This window comes from Camellia sinensis, chromosome 7 (assembly GCF_055761805.1).
Source record: "Camellia sinensis isolate YWXY chromosome 7, ASM5576180v1, whole genome shotgun sequence".
Taxonomy (NCBI): domain Eukaryota; kingdom Viridiplantae; phylum Streptophyta; class Magnoliopsida; order Ericales; family Theaceae; genus Camellia; species Camellia sinensis.
Window position 1 is genome coordinate 148,508,966 of NC_138967.1, and position 19,149 is coordinate 148,528,114.

General features: G+C 40.2%; 1 protein-coding gene across 1 annotated transcript; it reads left to right on the forward strand.

Annotated features, from left to right (window-relative positions):
• The first annotated feature begins 623 nt into the window (after positions 1–623).
• Positions 624–15,509, forward strand: LOC114258799 (uncharacterized). The gene is made up of 3 exons (XM_082881229.1): positions 624–666; positions 9,252–10,064; positions 14,560–15,509. Exons 1-3 carry the CDS (start codon positions 624–626, stop codon positions 15,507–15,509), a joined length of 1,806 nt encoding a protein of 601 aa, XP_082737355.1.
• The last annotated feature ends 3,640 nt before the right edge of the window (positions 15,510–19,149 follow it).

The window sequence follows — 19,149 nt, forward strand, 5'->3', positions numbered from 1 at the left end:
GAATATGCTCAAAATTAGTGAAAATGCAGCGTGTGTGCACATATTCAGATTCAAACAGATATCGGGTGCGGGTGTGATCGCAGTGAACTACAACATATGATCTATCAGTGTATTTAGGTGGTTCAGTGAAAATACAGTGTGTGTACACGTGTTCAGATTCAAACAGATATCGGGTGCGGGTGTGCTCGCAGTGAACTACAGCATGCAATGTACTAGTGTGTCTGAGTTAAGCAGTTAGAGAACAGAATCGACTATTGCAGTTATATGTTCCACATTGCAGAAAATGAAACAGGGGAAGAGTGTACCTCAGAAGTGCCATAGGACAGATGAGACTCTGGCTCGCGTAACAAAAACTCCAGTGGCGCGCCTCGTGCATAGCTCCGAAAGTGGCGGATGCCGTCGGGAGGCAACACATGTATCGCTAGCCTATAAACCGCCGGATCGAACGTCCGGATATGAAGAGGCAGGAGCTCGACCTCAAGATCCATGTCCAACTCCGAGGGAGCCCCACCGCCTGGAATGTCGTCTGCCATCTCAAGAATAGCGTGAAAATGGCCGAAAGCGTGAAAACCAGGCAAGAATGTGAAAAGTCAATCCCAAAGTCAACCCTGAGACGATGAAAAATGGGCGAAAAGGTCGGAGTTCGAAAAAGGCACAAAGATCGAGGTAAACTTGGGGGAAACAAACCCCAAGTGGTGGAAATCGAGAAAAGTACACCGAAACTGAGATTTGTTCGGTTCAAAACGTGCGAAACGAGGAGGGTTTCGCGAATCGAATGACGAAAAAGTGTCGAAAACACGAGAAAAATGAAGATCGAAGGTTGGAAAATCACCTAGAGAGAGAGGGGAGGGTTTTTCGAGCTTGGAGGAAGTGGAAATATAAGGTTTGAGGCCCTATATTTAAGGACCCGTGGCTAAATGTCGAAACTGCCCCGACTTTGCCATTTTTGGCCGATCGGCCAAATTGTTAGCCGATCGGCTAAATAGTTGGCCAATGATCTCATTTTGTCGCCGATGGATGACCGGTGGCCTCCCCTTGGGTCGGTGAGCCTCCCACACCCTTGGTTGGGTCAGTTATGTGGTTTGGCACCTTCATCACTCAAGACAGTGCAAGAAAGTGCACTTTTGAACCTTAACCGGCCTTCGTGTTGACCTCGAACCGTGTTTCCTGTATGCGATACTCAGTACGCGCAAGATGTATCCTTTTCCTTGGTATCATGCAAAATTCAATAACTTTTTAAAAATGCGTTGCATTACAATGTTTTGCCTTGTTTACGATAAACACACATAGGTTGCATCGTTATGCACGTCTACACGGGTTGTAACGCGCACAACTGGCATTGTTATGCACTGTTCATTTGCATTGTCATGCATTCCAAGAAACGTGCATTATCGCGCATTTGAGTTTTGTCATGCATTTCAAAAAACGTGCGTTGTTACGCATTTGAGTTCATTCGTATTGTCATGCATTTCAAAAAACGTGCGTTGTCGCGCATTTGAGTTCATTTGCATTGTCATGCATTTTAAAAAACGTGCGTTGTCACGCATTTGTGTTTATTTGCATTGTCATGCATTTCAAAAAACGTGCGTTGTCACGCATTTGAGTTTATTTGCATTGTCATGCATTTCAAAAAACAAACGTGCGTTGTCACGCATTTGAGTTCATTTGCATTGTCATGCATTTCAATAAATCATGCATTGTCATGCATTTCAATAAATCACGCATTGTCATGCATTCCAATAGTTCATGCATTGTCATGCATTTCAGTTCATACATTATCATGCGTGTCTCATTTGCATTGTAGTGCATCCCAATAGTTTGCATTGTCATGCATTTCAATAAATCATGCATTGTCATGCATTTCAATTACGTGCATTTTCGCACATCTTTCGTCTGCATCTCAATTCATGCATTGCCATGCGTGTCTCATTTGTATTGTCATGCATTCCAATAAGTCATGCATTGTCATGCATTTCAATAATTCGCATTGTCATGCATTTCAATAACGTGCATTGTCATGCAACTTTCATTTGCATTGTCATACATTTCAAACAACTCGCATTGTCATGCATCTTCCATTTGCATTATCATGCATGTCAATCTCTCGCATTGTTGCATATTTCATATGCATTATCTTGCGACCTATCTAACTTTTCTCCACTCATGTGCCATGTGTGGACGTATCTAACTTTTCTCCACTCGCATGCCGCGTGTGGACGTAACTCTAACTTTTCTCCACTCGCGTGCCGCGTGTGGACGTATCTAACTTTTCTCCACTAGCGTGCCGCGTGTGGACGTAACTCTAACTTTTCTCCACTAGCGTGCTGCATGTGGACGTAATTAACCCTTACTAACCCCCTTCTCCCCCTTTTGCATTGTTACACACATTGCATACGTTTTCGCGTATGCTTTACTTATATGTGTTTATGCACCCCTCTTGCATTGTTACACACATTGCATACGTTTTCGTATATGCTTTAGTTACATGTGTTTACGAACCTTCTTTGCATTGTTGCACACATTGCATGAGTTTTCGCGTATGCTTTACTTACATGTGTTTATGCACCTTCTTTGCATTGTTACACACATTGCATGCGTTTTCGCGTATGCTTTACTTACATGTGTTTATGCACCTTCTTTACATTGTTACACACATTGCATGCATTTTCGCGTATGCTTTACTTACATGTGTTTATGCACCTTCTTTGCATTGTTACACACATTGCATACGTTTCCGCGTATGCTTTACTTACATGCGTTTATGCACCTTTCTCCCTTTTCGCATTATTATACACATTGTACACGTTGTCGCGTGTGCTTTACATATATGTGTTCAAGTTTTGTATCATTGTACACATTGCTATACGTTGTCACGTATGCTTTACTTACATATGTTTATGTTTCAAATTGCATTGTTATGCACCACTCGGCTCGTGTTGTCGCACGTGCCCTCCTTGCATTGTTATGTCTGTTTCAAATCGCATTGTTATGCACACACTTGGGTTGCATTGTTATGCACCCCTTCCACCCACATTGTCATGCACCCCCTCACTTGCGTTGTCATGCAATTTTCACTTGCATTGCTATGCATGTTTCTAACAATGTTGTACCTGTCAAGTTTTTTCCTTTTGCAGGAACGATATTGTATGTACGGTTCATTTGAAGCTGGCGCGACTAGACGAACCGGATAGGTATTGTATTCTCCACGTGAGACGCAGCGAGAATTATATAATTCTCTTATATCCTTTCTGCATTGTAATGTAGTTTGGTTTTTGGCTTGCTTAAAACTGTTGCATGTTATGCTTCGTTACAACGTTGTTTGCATGATCAAAAGTTATATTCGGCTTTGTGCATTATTTTTGCATTTTGCCCCTGCCTTCGAGCACATATCTTGCTATCTTGCATGCTTGTCTAAGTCTTCGGCCTTGTGAAAAATGGGTCGTCTCTGGGCTTTGACATTCACTCTCGTCGTTGTTATGACTTTCGAGTTCTGTCAAAGAGGGGCAACTGTAGACACCCCATTTTTGACCATCCTCAAGACTTGAACGTCATCGTTTGAACACTCGATGATCATCCATGTTCGTGTTTGTTTTGAGTTCTCGGAGGTCTCGGCTACGCGCCTTGCCTCAAGATCTCTCAACGTGTCTGTTTTGTGCCTGGTCTTGGACCAAACACTTGTGTTTTTTGCTTCTAAGGGAAGAGGGTGGCTTGTTTTCCATCCCCTAAACCCACCGGCCATGGCATGAGGCCATCGGCCTCTTTTTCTTGCCACCAGCCAAGAGTCTTAGCCGATCGACACTATATTTGGTCGACCAGCCATTGTGTTGGTTGATCGGCCATTTTTGCTGGCCGAACCCTGTTCATCTGCTTTATGCAGATATTTTGTGCCAGCTGGCACAGCTGGCACCCATTATTCACTCCCTTCATACACGTGTATGGAGCGATTTGCCTCTTGTTTAGCTTCTCTTGGAAGCTTGAGGATTTGAGCCTCTATAAAGAGGGAGCCCCTCCTCCCTCCTCCAGGGTTCAGAAAATTAGGGTTAGAGAGTGAGATATAGTTTTATATCTATACTCCCTTGTTTGATCCTATTTTGTGCCTCAAAAGTGAGTTTTTGTCTTACTTTTGCACTTGAACACCTAGCATTACACCACCCTTGGGTTGTTGAGGCATTAGAGGGTTGTTGTTAGGGTTCTTGAATTGATTTTGATCAGAGAAACCTGCTGGAGTGGTGTTCTTGAAGAGGTTCTACAAGGGTGAGTTCCTTACTTTAGTTACCCCATTTTAGCTTAGGCTTTTAGCCATTCTTGCTTATTGTTTTAAACTTCGACTATAACTGATAAAAGTTCTGATTTTGTGTGCTTTAGAACTTTGTTTAAAGTCACTTTGAGGTTTGGGGTTGTCTTCCCCCCTCCAAGGCCTTGTTAGGCCTTGTTTTAGCCCATACCTTTTGGCCATTGTTTTGGTCTGTGCATGACCTCTTTACCACTGAAATGCAGAGGATTTTCAGTGGTGGAGAGGTGGTTTCGAGGTCCTAAATAGGAGAGGGTCATCCACTCTCCTTGTTGTCTTTAATGCTTGCATAAATGGCTTATGTGGTAGCATGTGTGTTTAACTTGTTTTAGCTTTATTTCAGTATGTATTAGGCTTTGTTCTGCCATGATACACCTCTGTTTTGAGTTGGTTTAGACATGCCATGTATGCTTCATACAATTGTCTTGTAATCCCATGATTTGGCCTTAACATGCATCATGTTGTAACATGTGTTTTTAGCATGATTTTGGCTTAACTCCATGAAACTTTTAGCCTTGTTGTTGCATGCTTAAGCTCTGTTTTTCATTGTTTTGGTCATGCTTGCATTGTTTTGTATAGCCACCATGCAATCTAGCTTGTTAGCTTTAAGTGTCCAAGTTGGTAGCATGCCCTATTTTGATCGTTTCAGTGGTTTGGCATCACTTGTAATGTTATTTCAGTCCATATTCCATGCTTATAAACTTACACTTATCACTCATTTAATGCCTTAAAGAGTGTGGTCTTATGCTTCTTGAACGGATCATTGCGTATGCTTCCATGCTTAGGCCATTTGGATGCCATCTAAGTGTGTTTTTGGCCTTGTCTCGACCTGCGTTGGGACTGTTTTGAGTCCCTTTCACCCTTTGGGACTTGCCTTGTATGGCCATGGTTTGAGCCTCTTGATTAGCCTTAGGCCTTGGACCTTCTTACCTGCTTTGCTTGCTTTACTTGGTTGATTTGGCATCATTCCTCACATATTTTCAGAGCTTAATGCATTGCCATATTCTCATATTTATCGCATCTTGCTCATGTTCATGATTGTTTTGCATTTTCATGCCTCCAATTCTTCACTTTGGCCACTGTTTTGGACCTATTAGAGAGTTGTCCATCTTGGTGTAAGTCCATCCTTTGTATGTTGTTGCATGCTCGCCTTGTATGTTGTTGCGTACTTGGCTCATTGCATGTTATTGCATGCTTAAGTTTCATTTTGCATCCTCGTTAGCTTGCATTTTGCCATATGTTTGATATGTTGTTACGTGCTTGCATGTTTGCATGTTTGTTCACATGCTCATGTTGCATTGGTTTGCTTGCATGTTTAGGGTGCATAGCATTGTGCATGTTTGCATCCCTTGCCTCTTGATAAATCATAATAGTGGTTGGCGCTTTTCTATGTATTTGTGTGCATTTCATTTGACATCAAAATGCACATTTGGCACCTTGGGTCATCATGCATTGGAATGCGTGATTGATGGCCCGAGGGTCGAGAACCATACTCCTTTGAGTCTCAAACATGATGAGGAGGGTGGTTGTGCAAACATTTCCTTGAAAATGCATTGCCATGCTCTGTTTGCCCTCTACTGTAGCAAAAACAGCATTCTGCAGGAAAAGATGGCCGATCAGCTATCCGCAGTGCCGATCGGCTAATTATTGTTGGTCGAGAGCCTTACCAATGGTCGATGACCATTTTCCCGTGGCCGGTGACTTCATATCTTGGCCGGTGGCATCTCACAGCACCCAGAAGGTGATCCAGAAGCATCCTTGAGACTTTTGCAGTCCTCAGAGGTGCAGAGCAGTGTAAACAGAGGCAACATGAGTATGGTGATGGATTTCCGAGAGAAACCGAGCATGCATGCATTTGTCCCTCTTCCCGAGGCCTCTTTACTACTTTAGTAGCTTAGTTAATTTGTTTAATTAGTTAAGTGTTGTGTAATATTTAATTAGCTTTTTAGTTAATTAATTTGTATTATTCTTTCGGTCCCTCCCTCGAGAGGGCGCAATTGTGTAGTAAGCGTGCGTGCGTGTGATGCATGTCTTCCAACCTCCACTTCTTTCTCCCTTTTACTTAACCGTTTACGATGGCTAGTTCCAGGGCACGTTTCAATTAGCATCTTTATGCTATGCATGTTTGCATCATTCATCTGTACTGCATGCATCGGGCTCGGCGCATCATACTAGCTGCATTGTATTTAAATTCCAAGTTGAATGCATGTATTGAATTGTTGCATCTCACGTGCCATTTTAGATTAGCCGAGCCTATTCTAGTTGCATTTTTGCTTGCGATGCATTAGCCATCTTAACATGGACTTGGATCATGCATTTGACTACTAACATGTTCTTTGTTTTGGCTTGGAGTACACTGTGAGTGTTTATGCTTTAGCATCTTGCATGTATGTGAGTGTTAACATGACAGCATGCTTGCTATGAGGCTAATTGCTTGTGATATAATTGCCTGAATGCCTGCGGGTGAAGGTTGGATTACTTGAATTGGATTAATTCATCGAAATCCGTGTTTTAGCCTACTCGTGAGTAGTAAACCTCAAACCATTTTCCAAACAAACGGATATGTGATGCTTTGTTCCAAATTAGGCGATCTAGTCTATACTTGTGTGTTGTGAGCATCACATAGTAAATTCAAGCTAATTAACCGGAATAAGAACGCATGCGTTTTCAAAAACTCGATATCATGCTTAGTACGGCCGATCTTCGGATCGGACGAGCGGGGGTGCTCATAGATGACCTTCCCCAATCGTACCCAAGTTCCCGAGCCGAGGCAACTTTGGTGATGATGGACACGTGGCCTTAGGCAACGAGTCAGGGTTTCCTAAATTCTCCCAAAATAAAATATTAGGTGGCGACTCTGTATCTGGCAAAGCAGTCCATGTTTTGCACTTCTTTCTTAAAAATCTGTTTTCCAAAACGATTTTCCAGATTCAGACTCTTTGGTGATTTATCGGTCTTGCATTACACATTGCGAGATCAGATTAAGAACCATGACAAATGAGTCCGAACTGTGGTAGCATAAGGCCCGAGGGCGCGTCCACACCGATATGCTCACAAAAGTGGTTTCTGGGATCAAGTTCCAACATTGTTTGGACCTGGTCAACATCTCTCGGAAGTAATCACCTTCGGGTGCAAGGCAATGTTGATCGATCACTATGGACAGAGGGCAAAGGCATGATAGTCAAGGGCATCCCAGCATGGGGTACAGGACATCCAATCAGGGGGTGTATGATATCTTGGTTACACAAGTTCAAGCATAGCAGGTGAGGACATCCGAGACAGGAAGCATGGAAGAGATCTGTGGGAGATAGGAGCAGAGGCTCTCTCCTAATCAGAAAGTGGTGTGAGTTGAGTTGAGGATGTAGGATTCCCTCCTCCTTTTGTGTCTCTGGTGTATTATCTCTAGCTTTACGGGATGCAGCGTCTCAATGAGGAGAAGCAGACTATGTTAAATTTAGGTGTGACAAGATTAGCAGCAGTGTGTGCATTGGATCACCTCACATGGGTTGAGGGGGTGATTTGTTGATATCACCCCATGTGAGGGGTGATTTCCTTCCAATGTGAAGTCAGCTCCAACAATGTCCTCGATTGCGGCTGCCAACCGACAAGCCGCAAAGGTAGACGATCCACCTTTGTTGAATGACCAGCTGGCCATGTGCAAGGCCAGCCAGCTCTTTCCCTTCTCATTGTATAAATAGAGGTAGAGAGAGCAGAGGGAAATGTGGTGAGTGGTGAGTGGTGAGTTCAAAAAGAGAATACAGAGAGTGACTATCAGTGTGTAATTCTTTCATTTCTCCATATAGTGAAATCCGCTGCCCGTGGATGTAGGCGACTTGCCGAACCACGTTAAATCTCTTGTGTTATTGCTTATGTGTGTTTCCTGGTGTGCCATCGATCCCTAACAATTCAATGATCTACAAATCCCATATTGCATTTCCAAAGTTAAAGAATAGAGAAGACCCAAAACAGTTAAATCTAATGCTAGCACAACCAGAACCAAGCAAGTATGAAACCCCACCACCACCCCAGCCAAGACCTTAAACAATTAAGCTAAAACCAGCATAACCACAGCCCATGTAATTAGGAGAAATTATTCAGTTGTAGGAACAAATCTATCTGGTGGTCCAATTTCCACAATAATTACTTTACATAATAAGGACCATCACTTTTGTGTGAATATTTTAAAAGACAACATAAGATACATTAATTAATAAATAATCTAGAGCATTGTTTCAGGAGTACTAAACAATTTTTTTTGTAGCCAGTGGTGGGGAGCTTTGACACAGCATTTTTTGGAGAACATGCAACATCATTTTATGATCTTAGCACATCCAACACTCAAATCATGTCTATAAAAGCTCCTGATTAAGCGTTGTCTAGCTCATCCAAAACTGCTTAGAGAAATCTAGTGAACAAAATATGGGTTCCTCTTTGCATCTCTTTCTATTCATGCAGTTACTCTTCTTATCACTCTCTTGCTTTCATCTTGTAATAATAATGGCTAACTCTTTGTCTGTTGAGTAGCCACTATGCCATGCAGACGAGAGCTTCGCCCTGCTGCAATTCAAGCAAAGCTTTTCAATTGACAAATCAACTTCTAGTGATCCTTCTGCTTATCCGAAGGTTGCATCACGGAAGCTCGAAGGAGATAGTGGCCATTGCTACTCATGAGATGGCGTTGAATGCGATCAGGAGACGGGTCATGTGATTGGCCTTGACCTCAGCAACAGTTTCCTCCACGGTTCTATCAATTCAAGCAGCAGCCTCTTCAGCCTAGTTCACCTTCAGCGACTTAACCTTGCTTATAATGACTTCGATTACTCTTGCATTCCATCAGAAATTGGCCATCTCTCAGGGCTAACAAGTCTCAACTTTTCCTCCTCTGTATTTTCCTGTCAAATCCCTTCGAAAATCTCAAAATTGTCCAAATTGGTTTCTATTGATCTTTCTTTCAATGTAGACTCATCAAATGCAGGAGGATTGAAACTTGAAAAGCCTGGTCTGAGAAGTCTACTTCAACACTTGACTAACCTCAAAGTGCTTCGTCTCAATGACGTGAGCATATCTTCTGAAGTACCTGATACATTGGCCAACTTAACTTCCTTGACAACTCTCGTTTTTAAAAATTGTGGGTTGCGTGGCGAGTTTCCAATAAGCATATTTTATCTGCCAAACCTACAAGTTCTTGATGTAAGTTTGAATGGATATCTCACTGGCCATTTGCCCGAATTTCATCCAAGTAGCCCCCTTCAACATTTGATGCTTTCTTACAATAGCTTTTCGGGGAAGCTACCGAATTCGATTGGAAATCTTAATTTCCTGAATCAATTAAATTTCTCTGGCTACTATTTCTCAGGGTCCCTTCCAGCTTCACTCGGTAATTTGACCCAACTCAATTACGCGTCGCTTTCATCCAACAAGTTTAATGTAGGGACTCTACAAATACTTGGTAAGCTAACTGAGCTCACTGACTTGGAGCTTAGGGACCTCAATCTATACGGTTCGATCCCATCAGTTCTTTTAAACCTAACTCAACTTACTTATTTAGACCTGTCCTCCAATCTTTTAAGTGGTGAAATAACATCTCATATAACCAACCTAACCCATCTAATTTCGCTAGATGTTTCAATAAATCAATTACGAAGCCCAACCCAAAGGTCATTATCTGAGCTAAAGAATCTTGAAACGCTAGATCTTTCTTTCAATAACCTCAGTGGCTTCGAACTTGAAATTTTTCTGATGCTCAAAAATCTTATTTTTCTCGATTTGTCTGGTAACAATTTAACAGTTCTAACCAAAAAAACTTCAAATAACACTCTTAACAAATTAAAGGTGTTGGAGTTGAATTCAAGCAACTCGAGGAAATTCCCAAATTTCTTGCACTTCCAAGACAAACTTGATATTTTATCTCTTGCTGAAAACAAAATTCATGGCGAAATTCTGGCATGGATGTGTAGACGTGCCCGTGGGCCTCACGCTATAGTTCAGACTCGAATTGTCACGGTTCTAAATCTGAACCAAAGAGTCCAAATCCGGCAAATCATTTTTGAAAACAGATTTTTTGTAAAGAAGTGCCAAACATGGACTGCTTTGCCAGATACAGAGTCGCCACCTAAATATTTATTTTTGGGGGAATTTAGGAAACCCTGACTCGTTTGCTTAAGGCCACGTGTCCGTCATCACCAAAGTTGCCTTGGCTCGGGAACTTGAATACGATTGGGGAAGGTCACTTCGTGAGCACCCTCGCTCACCCGATCAAAGATCGGTCTCTACCAACCATGATATCGAGTTTTGAAAATATTATGTGCTCTTATTCCGATTAATTAGCTAATCTCACTATATGATGCGCACAACACAAAAGTATAGACTAGATCACCTAATTTGGAACAAAGCATTGCATATCCGTTTGTTCGGAAAATGGTTTGAAATTTGCTACTCGCAAGTAGGTTAAAATATGGATTTTAACGAGTTGTTCCAACTCAAGCAATCCAACCTTCACCCACAGGCATTCAGGCAGTTATAACACATAAGCACATAGCCTCATGGTAAGCATGCTATCATTACACTCATGCAAGGATGCTAAAACATAAATGCTTACCGAGTACTCCAAGCCAAAACAGAAACTAGTTAATAATCATATGCATAATCCTAGTTCATGTTAAGATGGCTAATGCAACACATGCAAGATGCAACTACAATAGGCTCGGCTATTCTAAGATGGCATATGATGATGCTACAACTAACACGTATTCAACTTGGAATTGAAATACAATGCAGTTAGTATGATGCGCCAAGCCCGGTGCATGCAAGACAAATGTATGGATGCACGCATGCATAGCATAAGGTATGCTAATTTAAATATGCCCTAATACTAACCATTGAAAGCAGGCAAGTAAAAGGGAGAAAGAAGTGGGGGTTGGAAGACATACACACACTCACACGCACTTATTACACAATTGCCCTCGCTCGGAGGGTCCGAAAGAATTATACACAACCAAATAAATGATTAACTACTTAATTAATTACAGAACTTCTAATTGATTAACGAATTAAGTGCAGAAGGAAGATGGCCACAGCCTTGCCTCAGAATGATGGGATGATGCATGCTCGATTCGTCTCGCCCGGAAACCCGGTACCATGCCACTGTTGCCTCTGTTTACACTGCCTTGCTCCTCTGATATTTATGAAAGCTTCCAGAGTCCTTCTAAATCACTCCCTGAGTGTTGTGGAGCGTCACCGGCCATAATTCAGTTCCACCGGCCATGGGAATAGGCTTATCGACCAAATATTGAACCACCGGCTGGACACTGATGGTCGGTCGGCACCAAAAGTGGCCGGCCGGCCATTTCTTCCTGCAGAGCCCTGTTTTGACAACAGCAGAGGGCAGACAGTGGATGATATGGAATTTTCAAAGCAATGTGTGCATGGCCACTCTCCCTATCACGCTATGGGCTCAAGGGAGTTTGGTACTCGACCCTCGGACCACCAATCGCGCATTTCAATGCGTGATGGTCCAAGAAGTCAAGTATGCATTTCAATGTGAATGAATGCAACAAAACACATGAGTGCTACACACCCTATCATCTTGAGATCAAGGACATCGGCGACCGAGGATTGAGGCGCGTTATGTCACTTTGAGTATGAACGCCCCTCATTCCTCATGCTTGGTTTGACACCCCAAACCAAGCAAAATGTAATGCAAGTATGTAATGTGACTCAAGTATGCAACATGTCTCAAGCATGCAATATAAGGCTAAGGTAACAAACATGCCAAGTGCAACGTGCCAAACATGCAAGATACAATGCAATGCAACCAATCATGCAAGCTAGGATATGGAATGCAACTAGCTAAACAACATGCAAACGTGCAAAGATGAGACAATGCAAGCATGAAACCAAAGTAATGCAACATGTCAAAACATGCAATGGTGGACTTAAACCGCAAAGGGTAGACCTCAGCCTTGCCATAAACAGTGGCCAAAGATGATGCAAATGAAGGACAAATGCTCATGCAAACATGCACACCAATGGGCCTAAAGCTAAGGCACAAAAGGTAACATTCAAGAACACTCAAAAGATGATAAGCATGGACATTAGACCAACATGTTAAACTCTGAAAATGCATAGAGGATGATGCCAAATCAACCATGTTATGCAAGTAAGGCATGTAATAATGACCAAAACTTGAAGCCAACAAAGGGGTCCAAACCATAGCTATGTCAACCAAACCCCAAAGGACCAAAATCGCTTAAAACAGTCCTAAGGCACTCCAAAACAAGACTAAAGCATGCATAGAACATGATCAAAACATGCCAAGAAATGGGCCCAAAACAAAGGGCATTCAAAGCCACAAAAGGGAGCATTGCTCTACACCCACCCCAACCAAACATGGCATGGATTATGTGATGAAAAACAGAGTTATAATATGCCAAAATAACCCCCAAAATCCACTTAGATGACCTCTAAATGATTTGAACAAAGAAGCATACACCAGGGCCCAAACATGGAGTATAAGTCCACAACTCTTCAAGGCATTGAAAGGGTAGCAAAGGCAAGCATGAAACATGGACTGAAATGGTATAATAAATGATTCAAATCACTGAAATAGCCTAGGTAATGCAAGCTAATGACTCACACACTCAAGGCTCACAAGCCAAAATGCAAAGAGGCTATACCAAACATGGAAAACATGATCAAATCAGCACCCAACAGACCTTAAGTATGATGAAATATGACCAAAAGCTTCATGAAGTCAAGCTAGAACATGCAAGCATGGAGGTCTAAAGGCAAGATGCATTTCTAGGCAAAATGGAGGAATACAAGGCAAGTATATTATGCACGCAAGGGGTCAATAAACCAACATAGAACAGAGGTAAAACATGCTAAATAAACTCCAAATAACCTCTGAAACAAGACCAAACAAAACTAAGCATGGATGCTACCCTTATGAGCCAAAAACATGAACAAATGAGACACAAAGGGAGAGGGGTGTCCCTCCCCTATGAAAGGCTTCAAAACCTCTTCTTCACCACTAAAAATCCGCTGGATTTCAGTGGTGAGAAGGCCAATGCACAAAAGCATTCAAAGCTCTACCAAAGAAGGCACGAAAGGGTCCAAACAAGGCCTAAGAGGAGGAGGTCGACCCCAAACACAAAAGAGACCTTAATTAAACATCTTAAGCATGAAAAATCAGAGTTTTTATCAGTTATACATAAAGCTCAAAATAGCATGCAAAGTGGGTTAAAAGCTAGTGCAAGATTGGGGAATATAAAGCAAAAGTGTTTACCCTTGAAGAACACTTCAAGAACAGCAAGTCCAGTCCCCTTTTTCTGATCAAAACCGACTCAAAACTCCAAGAACAAACTCTCAACACCTCCAAAACCGAAGTATGGTGTAATACTAGGTGTCTTAGTGCAAAACTAAGAACAAAACACCCTTTTAGGCCCTCTAACACACACAAATGAAGAGAGAGAGGGAGATATAGAGAGAGAGAGAGTGGTATATATATCACATATATATCTGATTTTTGCTCAACCTCCTCAAAGGAGGGGGAAGGCTTCCTTTTATAGAGGAAGACAAAGTGCTAAGCTTCTAAGGGAAGCTAATACAAAAAGGTCAAGGGGGGCAAGCTTCTCAAGGAAGCTAACTCAAAGGTCCAAGCTTCTTGAGGAAGCTAAGACAAAGGTCCAAGCTTCCTCAAGAAGCTTGAGCAAAGGGTGCAAGCTTTTCCTAGAAGCTTAGAACAAAAAGGTGCAAAAGGGGCAAATCCTCCATACACGTGTATGGAGGACAAGTCCGTGCACTCCAGCTGGCACAGCTGGCATGCACCATGCCTGAAAAAGGCAAAAAGGAGGTATCGGCCAAAGAAAGAGCCTATCGGCCAAATAAATGGCCGGCCGACCACACAAAGAGCCGATACACCTAACATAAGTGCCGACTGACCAAACATTTGGACGATGGCAACAAAACAATGGCCGGTGGCCTCAAGCCATGGCCGGTGAGGTGTGGGGATGGCCAGCAGGCCATTCCCTGCCCCTGAAAAGCAAAACACAAGTATTTGGTTCAAAACCAAACACAAAACAGGCAAGTCGAGCGGTCTTGAGACAAGACGCGTGGCCAAGACCTCCGAGAACTCAAGACGAACACGAACATAGATGATCACCGAGTGTTCAAACGGTGACGTCCAAGTCTTGAGGACGGTCAAAAATGGGGTGTCTACAGGATGTTGAATATAGGTGTAGAAATATATCTTCGGAATAACTCTCTAGCAAGCTTTGAGAAAAATCCAGATATCCTTCCATGGGATAATTTACTCAAGTTAGACCTTTCTTATAACAGACTACAAGGACCGCTGTCAATTCCACCATTATCCACCTGCTCTTATAGTGTCTCACACAACGGATTGATAGGAGAACTTCCACCATTGATCTGTCAATTGAGTTCTCTTTATGTTCTTGATTTGTCTAATAACAATTTGACTGGAACTATTCTTCCATGTTTGAGTAACTTCAGTGATTCTTTGAAAGTTCTAAATCTCAAAGGCAACAACTTTCAGGGTCCCATTCCTCACTCATACAATAGAGGAAACAAATTGAAGATGATTGACTTCAGTGATAATAAATTACAGGGGAAGGTGCCAAGATCATTGGCAAGTTGTACCGAGCTTGAGATTCTTGATCTCTCAAATAATCTGATCGACAATACATTCCCCTTATGGTTAGGAGATCTTACGAAGTTACAGGTTCTCATCTTGCGATCCAACAAATTCTATGGTGCTATAGGGAATCCCAAAATTAAGTTAGAGTTACCAAATTTGCACATCATTGACCTCTCTCATAATGGTTTTACTGGCGATTTGCCATCAAAATACTTTCAAAATTGGAATGCAGTGAAATTTTTTGATGTCGACAAGATGAAATATATGGACATAATCATTGAAGTTAGCACGAACAATGACATTTGGGGTGATGGCTATTGGTACACAATGAACATTACAAACAAAGGTGTAAATACAGAATATCAGGAGATCCTGAATATCTTCACTGTCATTGATCTCTCAAGCAACAAATTTGAAGGGTTGATTCCAGAATTTATTGGAAACCTTAAGGGGCTTAAGCTGCTTAACCTTTCCAACAATAACCTTAATGGTGGAATCCCATCATGCTTCGGGAACCTAACAAACCTTGAATCTTTGGACCTTTCTCAAAATAAGCTCTAGGGAGAAATCCCTCAGCAACTAGCACTTCTCACTTTCCTTGAATTTTTAAATGTCTCAAATAACCATCTCACTGGACCTATTCCACATGGGAAACAATTCAACACATTCGAGAACAATTCGTACGAGGGGAATTCAGGATTGTGCAGAGACCCTTTATCAAGGAAATGTGGAAAGTTAGAGGCATCACCACCATTGAACTTAGAACAAGATAATGATTCAACGTTCCCAAGTAAAGTTGAATGGATTTTCATATGCGCCGGATATGTGAGTGAGATAGTAGTTGGGATGGTTATTGGGCACAAAATAACCACAAGGTACCATGAATGGTTCATCGAGAATTTTGGAAGGAAACACCGCAAGCTGAGCAGGGAGAAAAGGAGGGACACGAAAATCGAAGTTGATTATGTATTGTTTCACAAGTTATTTCCTTTGGGGTGCGTTTCTAAATTTATTGAATTATTTATGTAAAATGCTTTCATGATATATTTATGAAGTGTGTACTCTAGCTAGCTTCTACTTATAGAATGGCATAGATCGTCTTACCCAAAATTTCCATTCCCATGTATTAAAAGCACTCTCAATCACATAATTGTGTCGTGAGTTTTCTGTATTTTGAGATTCTTGACATAATTGTGTCTTGAGTTTTCTGTATTTTGAGATTCTTGACATATCATATGGTTGATTGTTCATTAAGTACAGGGATCATGAGATTTTGGATATAGAGAATCTCTAACTTCATGGCAATACTACTATATGAATCATGTGAACATAAGGTAGGATTAGAAAAATTCCAGTAACCATCATGTATTTTTTGGGGGCGAATTATATTAATGATTCCTTTAATTTGGGACTTGTGTTACTTTAATTCATAATATTTTAATTGTGATATATTTGACTCTTAGTTTTGAATCTCGTTCCAAAAAAAAAATAATTGAAGATATTGTTTCCTTTGCAAACAAAAAAAATGCTTCATTTCAAGGGCAAATTCATCAATTTGATAAAATATAAACTAATTTGATAAAAATAAATGTCAAAAAGTTAATTTTGAATTTTTAAAAATTATTTCTACCCACCAAACATAAAATTATATAAAAATAATAAATCTTTTACATTTTTATATTTTTACCTAATTAATTTTTAGTATGCGTTTGAATAATGATAATGTAATGGGTGATTGTTTTTATTGATGTTTTTGGATAATTATCATGTAATAGATGGTTGTTTTGGTTGTTAACAAATATTTTTGGATGGTCATAATGAAATGGATGATTATTAGGCTTTTTTTAGTAGTGGTAGTAATAGTAGTTTGAACTTCCACCCTGAATAATTTGAAATTATGTTTTTTTTATTTTTTTTTTTGTTACTATTATATTTTTGGAATACTATGAATACGCTAGTCATTTAAGTTGTGTAATTTTTTTCCCCCTAATAAATATTATATGTTGTGTACTTAAAACAAAACTTTGAAGAATGTGACTCAGATAAGGCTCGTCATATTTCAAATAATTCGACTATAGCAAGATTTGTTCAAAGGTCCAAATTAGCCCATACATATTAGTACAGTGGGCTGGTCTGGGATTTGAATTTTGTTTAGGGTTGGATTTGGGATAGCTGAATTAGGCTCAATACGGGGCCACGTTTTACGAACCGACTCTTTCGAGTGCGCAGCACAAATTTTCTAAAATCAACAAATTGGGAAGACTTCCAACCCAGCACCCAAAATTAGGAAGTTGGGCTACCAAGTTTTCAACAAACTTCTATCCTTGAAAAGTCTCCAACTCCAAATTAAGACTATCAAAATCCATACGGGGAAGAAAAGAAAAGAAACTACTAAGGATCTATTTAGAAGTGCAATTTGAGCAGGTTGAAAGGTTGTCCAAGTTCAGTCTAAGTTATGTTGAGAGATGGTCAGATCCACCTAAGTACAAATTGTAACCTGAGATTCTCTATTCAAGGCCGAGGTTCTACTATTAACCCCAAAAAAATATACATACTATATGCATCTTTACCTTAAACTATTAAATTATAAAATAATAGTGTATGCCCGTGCCTGAAGGCACGGTGTAAATAATATTGGGATTAGAATATAATTGTAATCCCAACCCTTCAATATAAAAACACTTTCACGAGGCAAACTAATAAATAGACAAATATCATTGTATATGAGCCAATATGCAAAAACACTTTGATGAACACTGTGATATTGTTTTTTGCACATAAACTGCTTCATACAGACAACATAAATGCTTCACTAAAACAATGAATAGAACTCACTTGAGAAGATGGGATGCCATCAGCAACTCAAGCTCTCCACCCCATACATAAGGTTTTCGAATTCTTTCCACATACGCATCAAAGTCTCCTTCAATGAACCTAAAACCCATGAAGAGAATGAATAAACACTTGCATTCAAATTTAACCATGTGCAATAACACTACCTATACACTTATCAAAAAGCTCACCATTCAGTCTCTTTCCGCCTCGTTAAGACTTCATCCAGAACCTACAAATCACAATAACTAATGTACTTCAAAAAAAATAAAAATCAAGTTAAACCATACCTACTGTTTTCAATGTGTTTGATGGAGGAAGTCTTGAATTGCAGCAAAGGAAAAGGTTGTACACAACTAAACTATCAATCTCAAGGGAAAAGGTTGATTTAAAGGCTTGATTTGAACTCACCTAAAGAAGCAAGCAGCTGGCAGTTAACAGAATCAAGTGGTCTACAACGACCCCTTTTGGAAGAAGAGGACTCAGAAGAAGAAGAAGAAGAAGAAGGAAAATGAGGTGAGAAAGAAAAACCTGGTGGTGGTGATGATATAGATGGCAGTTTCAAGTTACCATCTGATTCATACTTTCGTGGCCTCCCTTTCTTCGTCACAAAGATAATATAAAAAATCTATACAATTTATAAAAAATCTATATCCAGATTCTTTGTAAAAAATCTATATATAAATAAAAAAATCTATACAATCTATATCTAAATAAAATCTATACAATCTATATCCAAAACTAATCCATATTCTTCTGCATTATCTCAAATAAAATAAAAATATACTCACAAATAAAAATTCAAAAAGCAAACTCTTTGCTTGGCAATTCAACAACAAACTCTAACTAACTTAATTCCTCCATGATTTACAAATCAATATAGCCCCAAAACCCCCATTTACTTTGTCCAAAAACCCAAATCACCCATTCAGATTCATTTTGCTTCCAAGCTTGAACTGAAAATTCTGAATACTTCTGAAAATTCTAAATAAAATTGGAATATTTGTTAAGCAATACATGACCATAAGCAAAATATCCAACCAACACCTTGCCACAACAAAAACAAAATTTATCACAGCTTACCAATCCTCACTCCCAAAGAAAGAAAGAAAAAACAATAGAAAAACACAAAAAAAAACCCAATAAATATAAAAAAACTTCATATCAGTATTTCAAAAGTATTTAGCAAACTCATAAGTGTTTAGAATTAGAATGCACCAGAGAGGAGCACGTGAGCTGAGAGACATTTTGAACCATTAGATCTTGATTGTAATTGATCTCAGCCCTTGGATTGAGTAAGACATTTTCAGCCCTTGGATTGAAGCAATCTAAAGGTCCAAATTTTGACACATATATTTTCAGTTTTTGA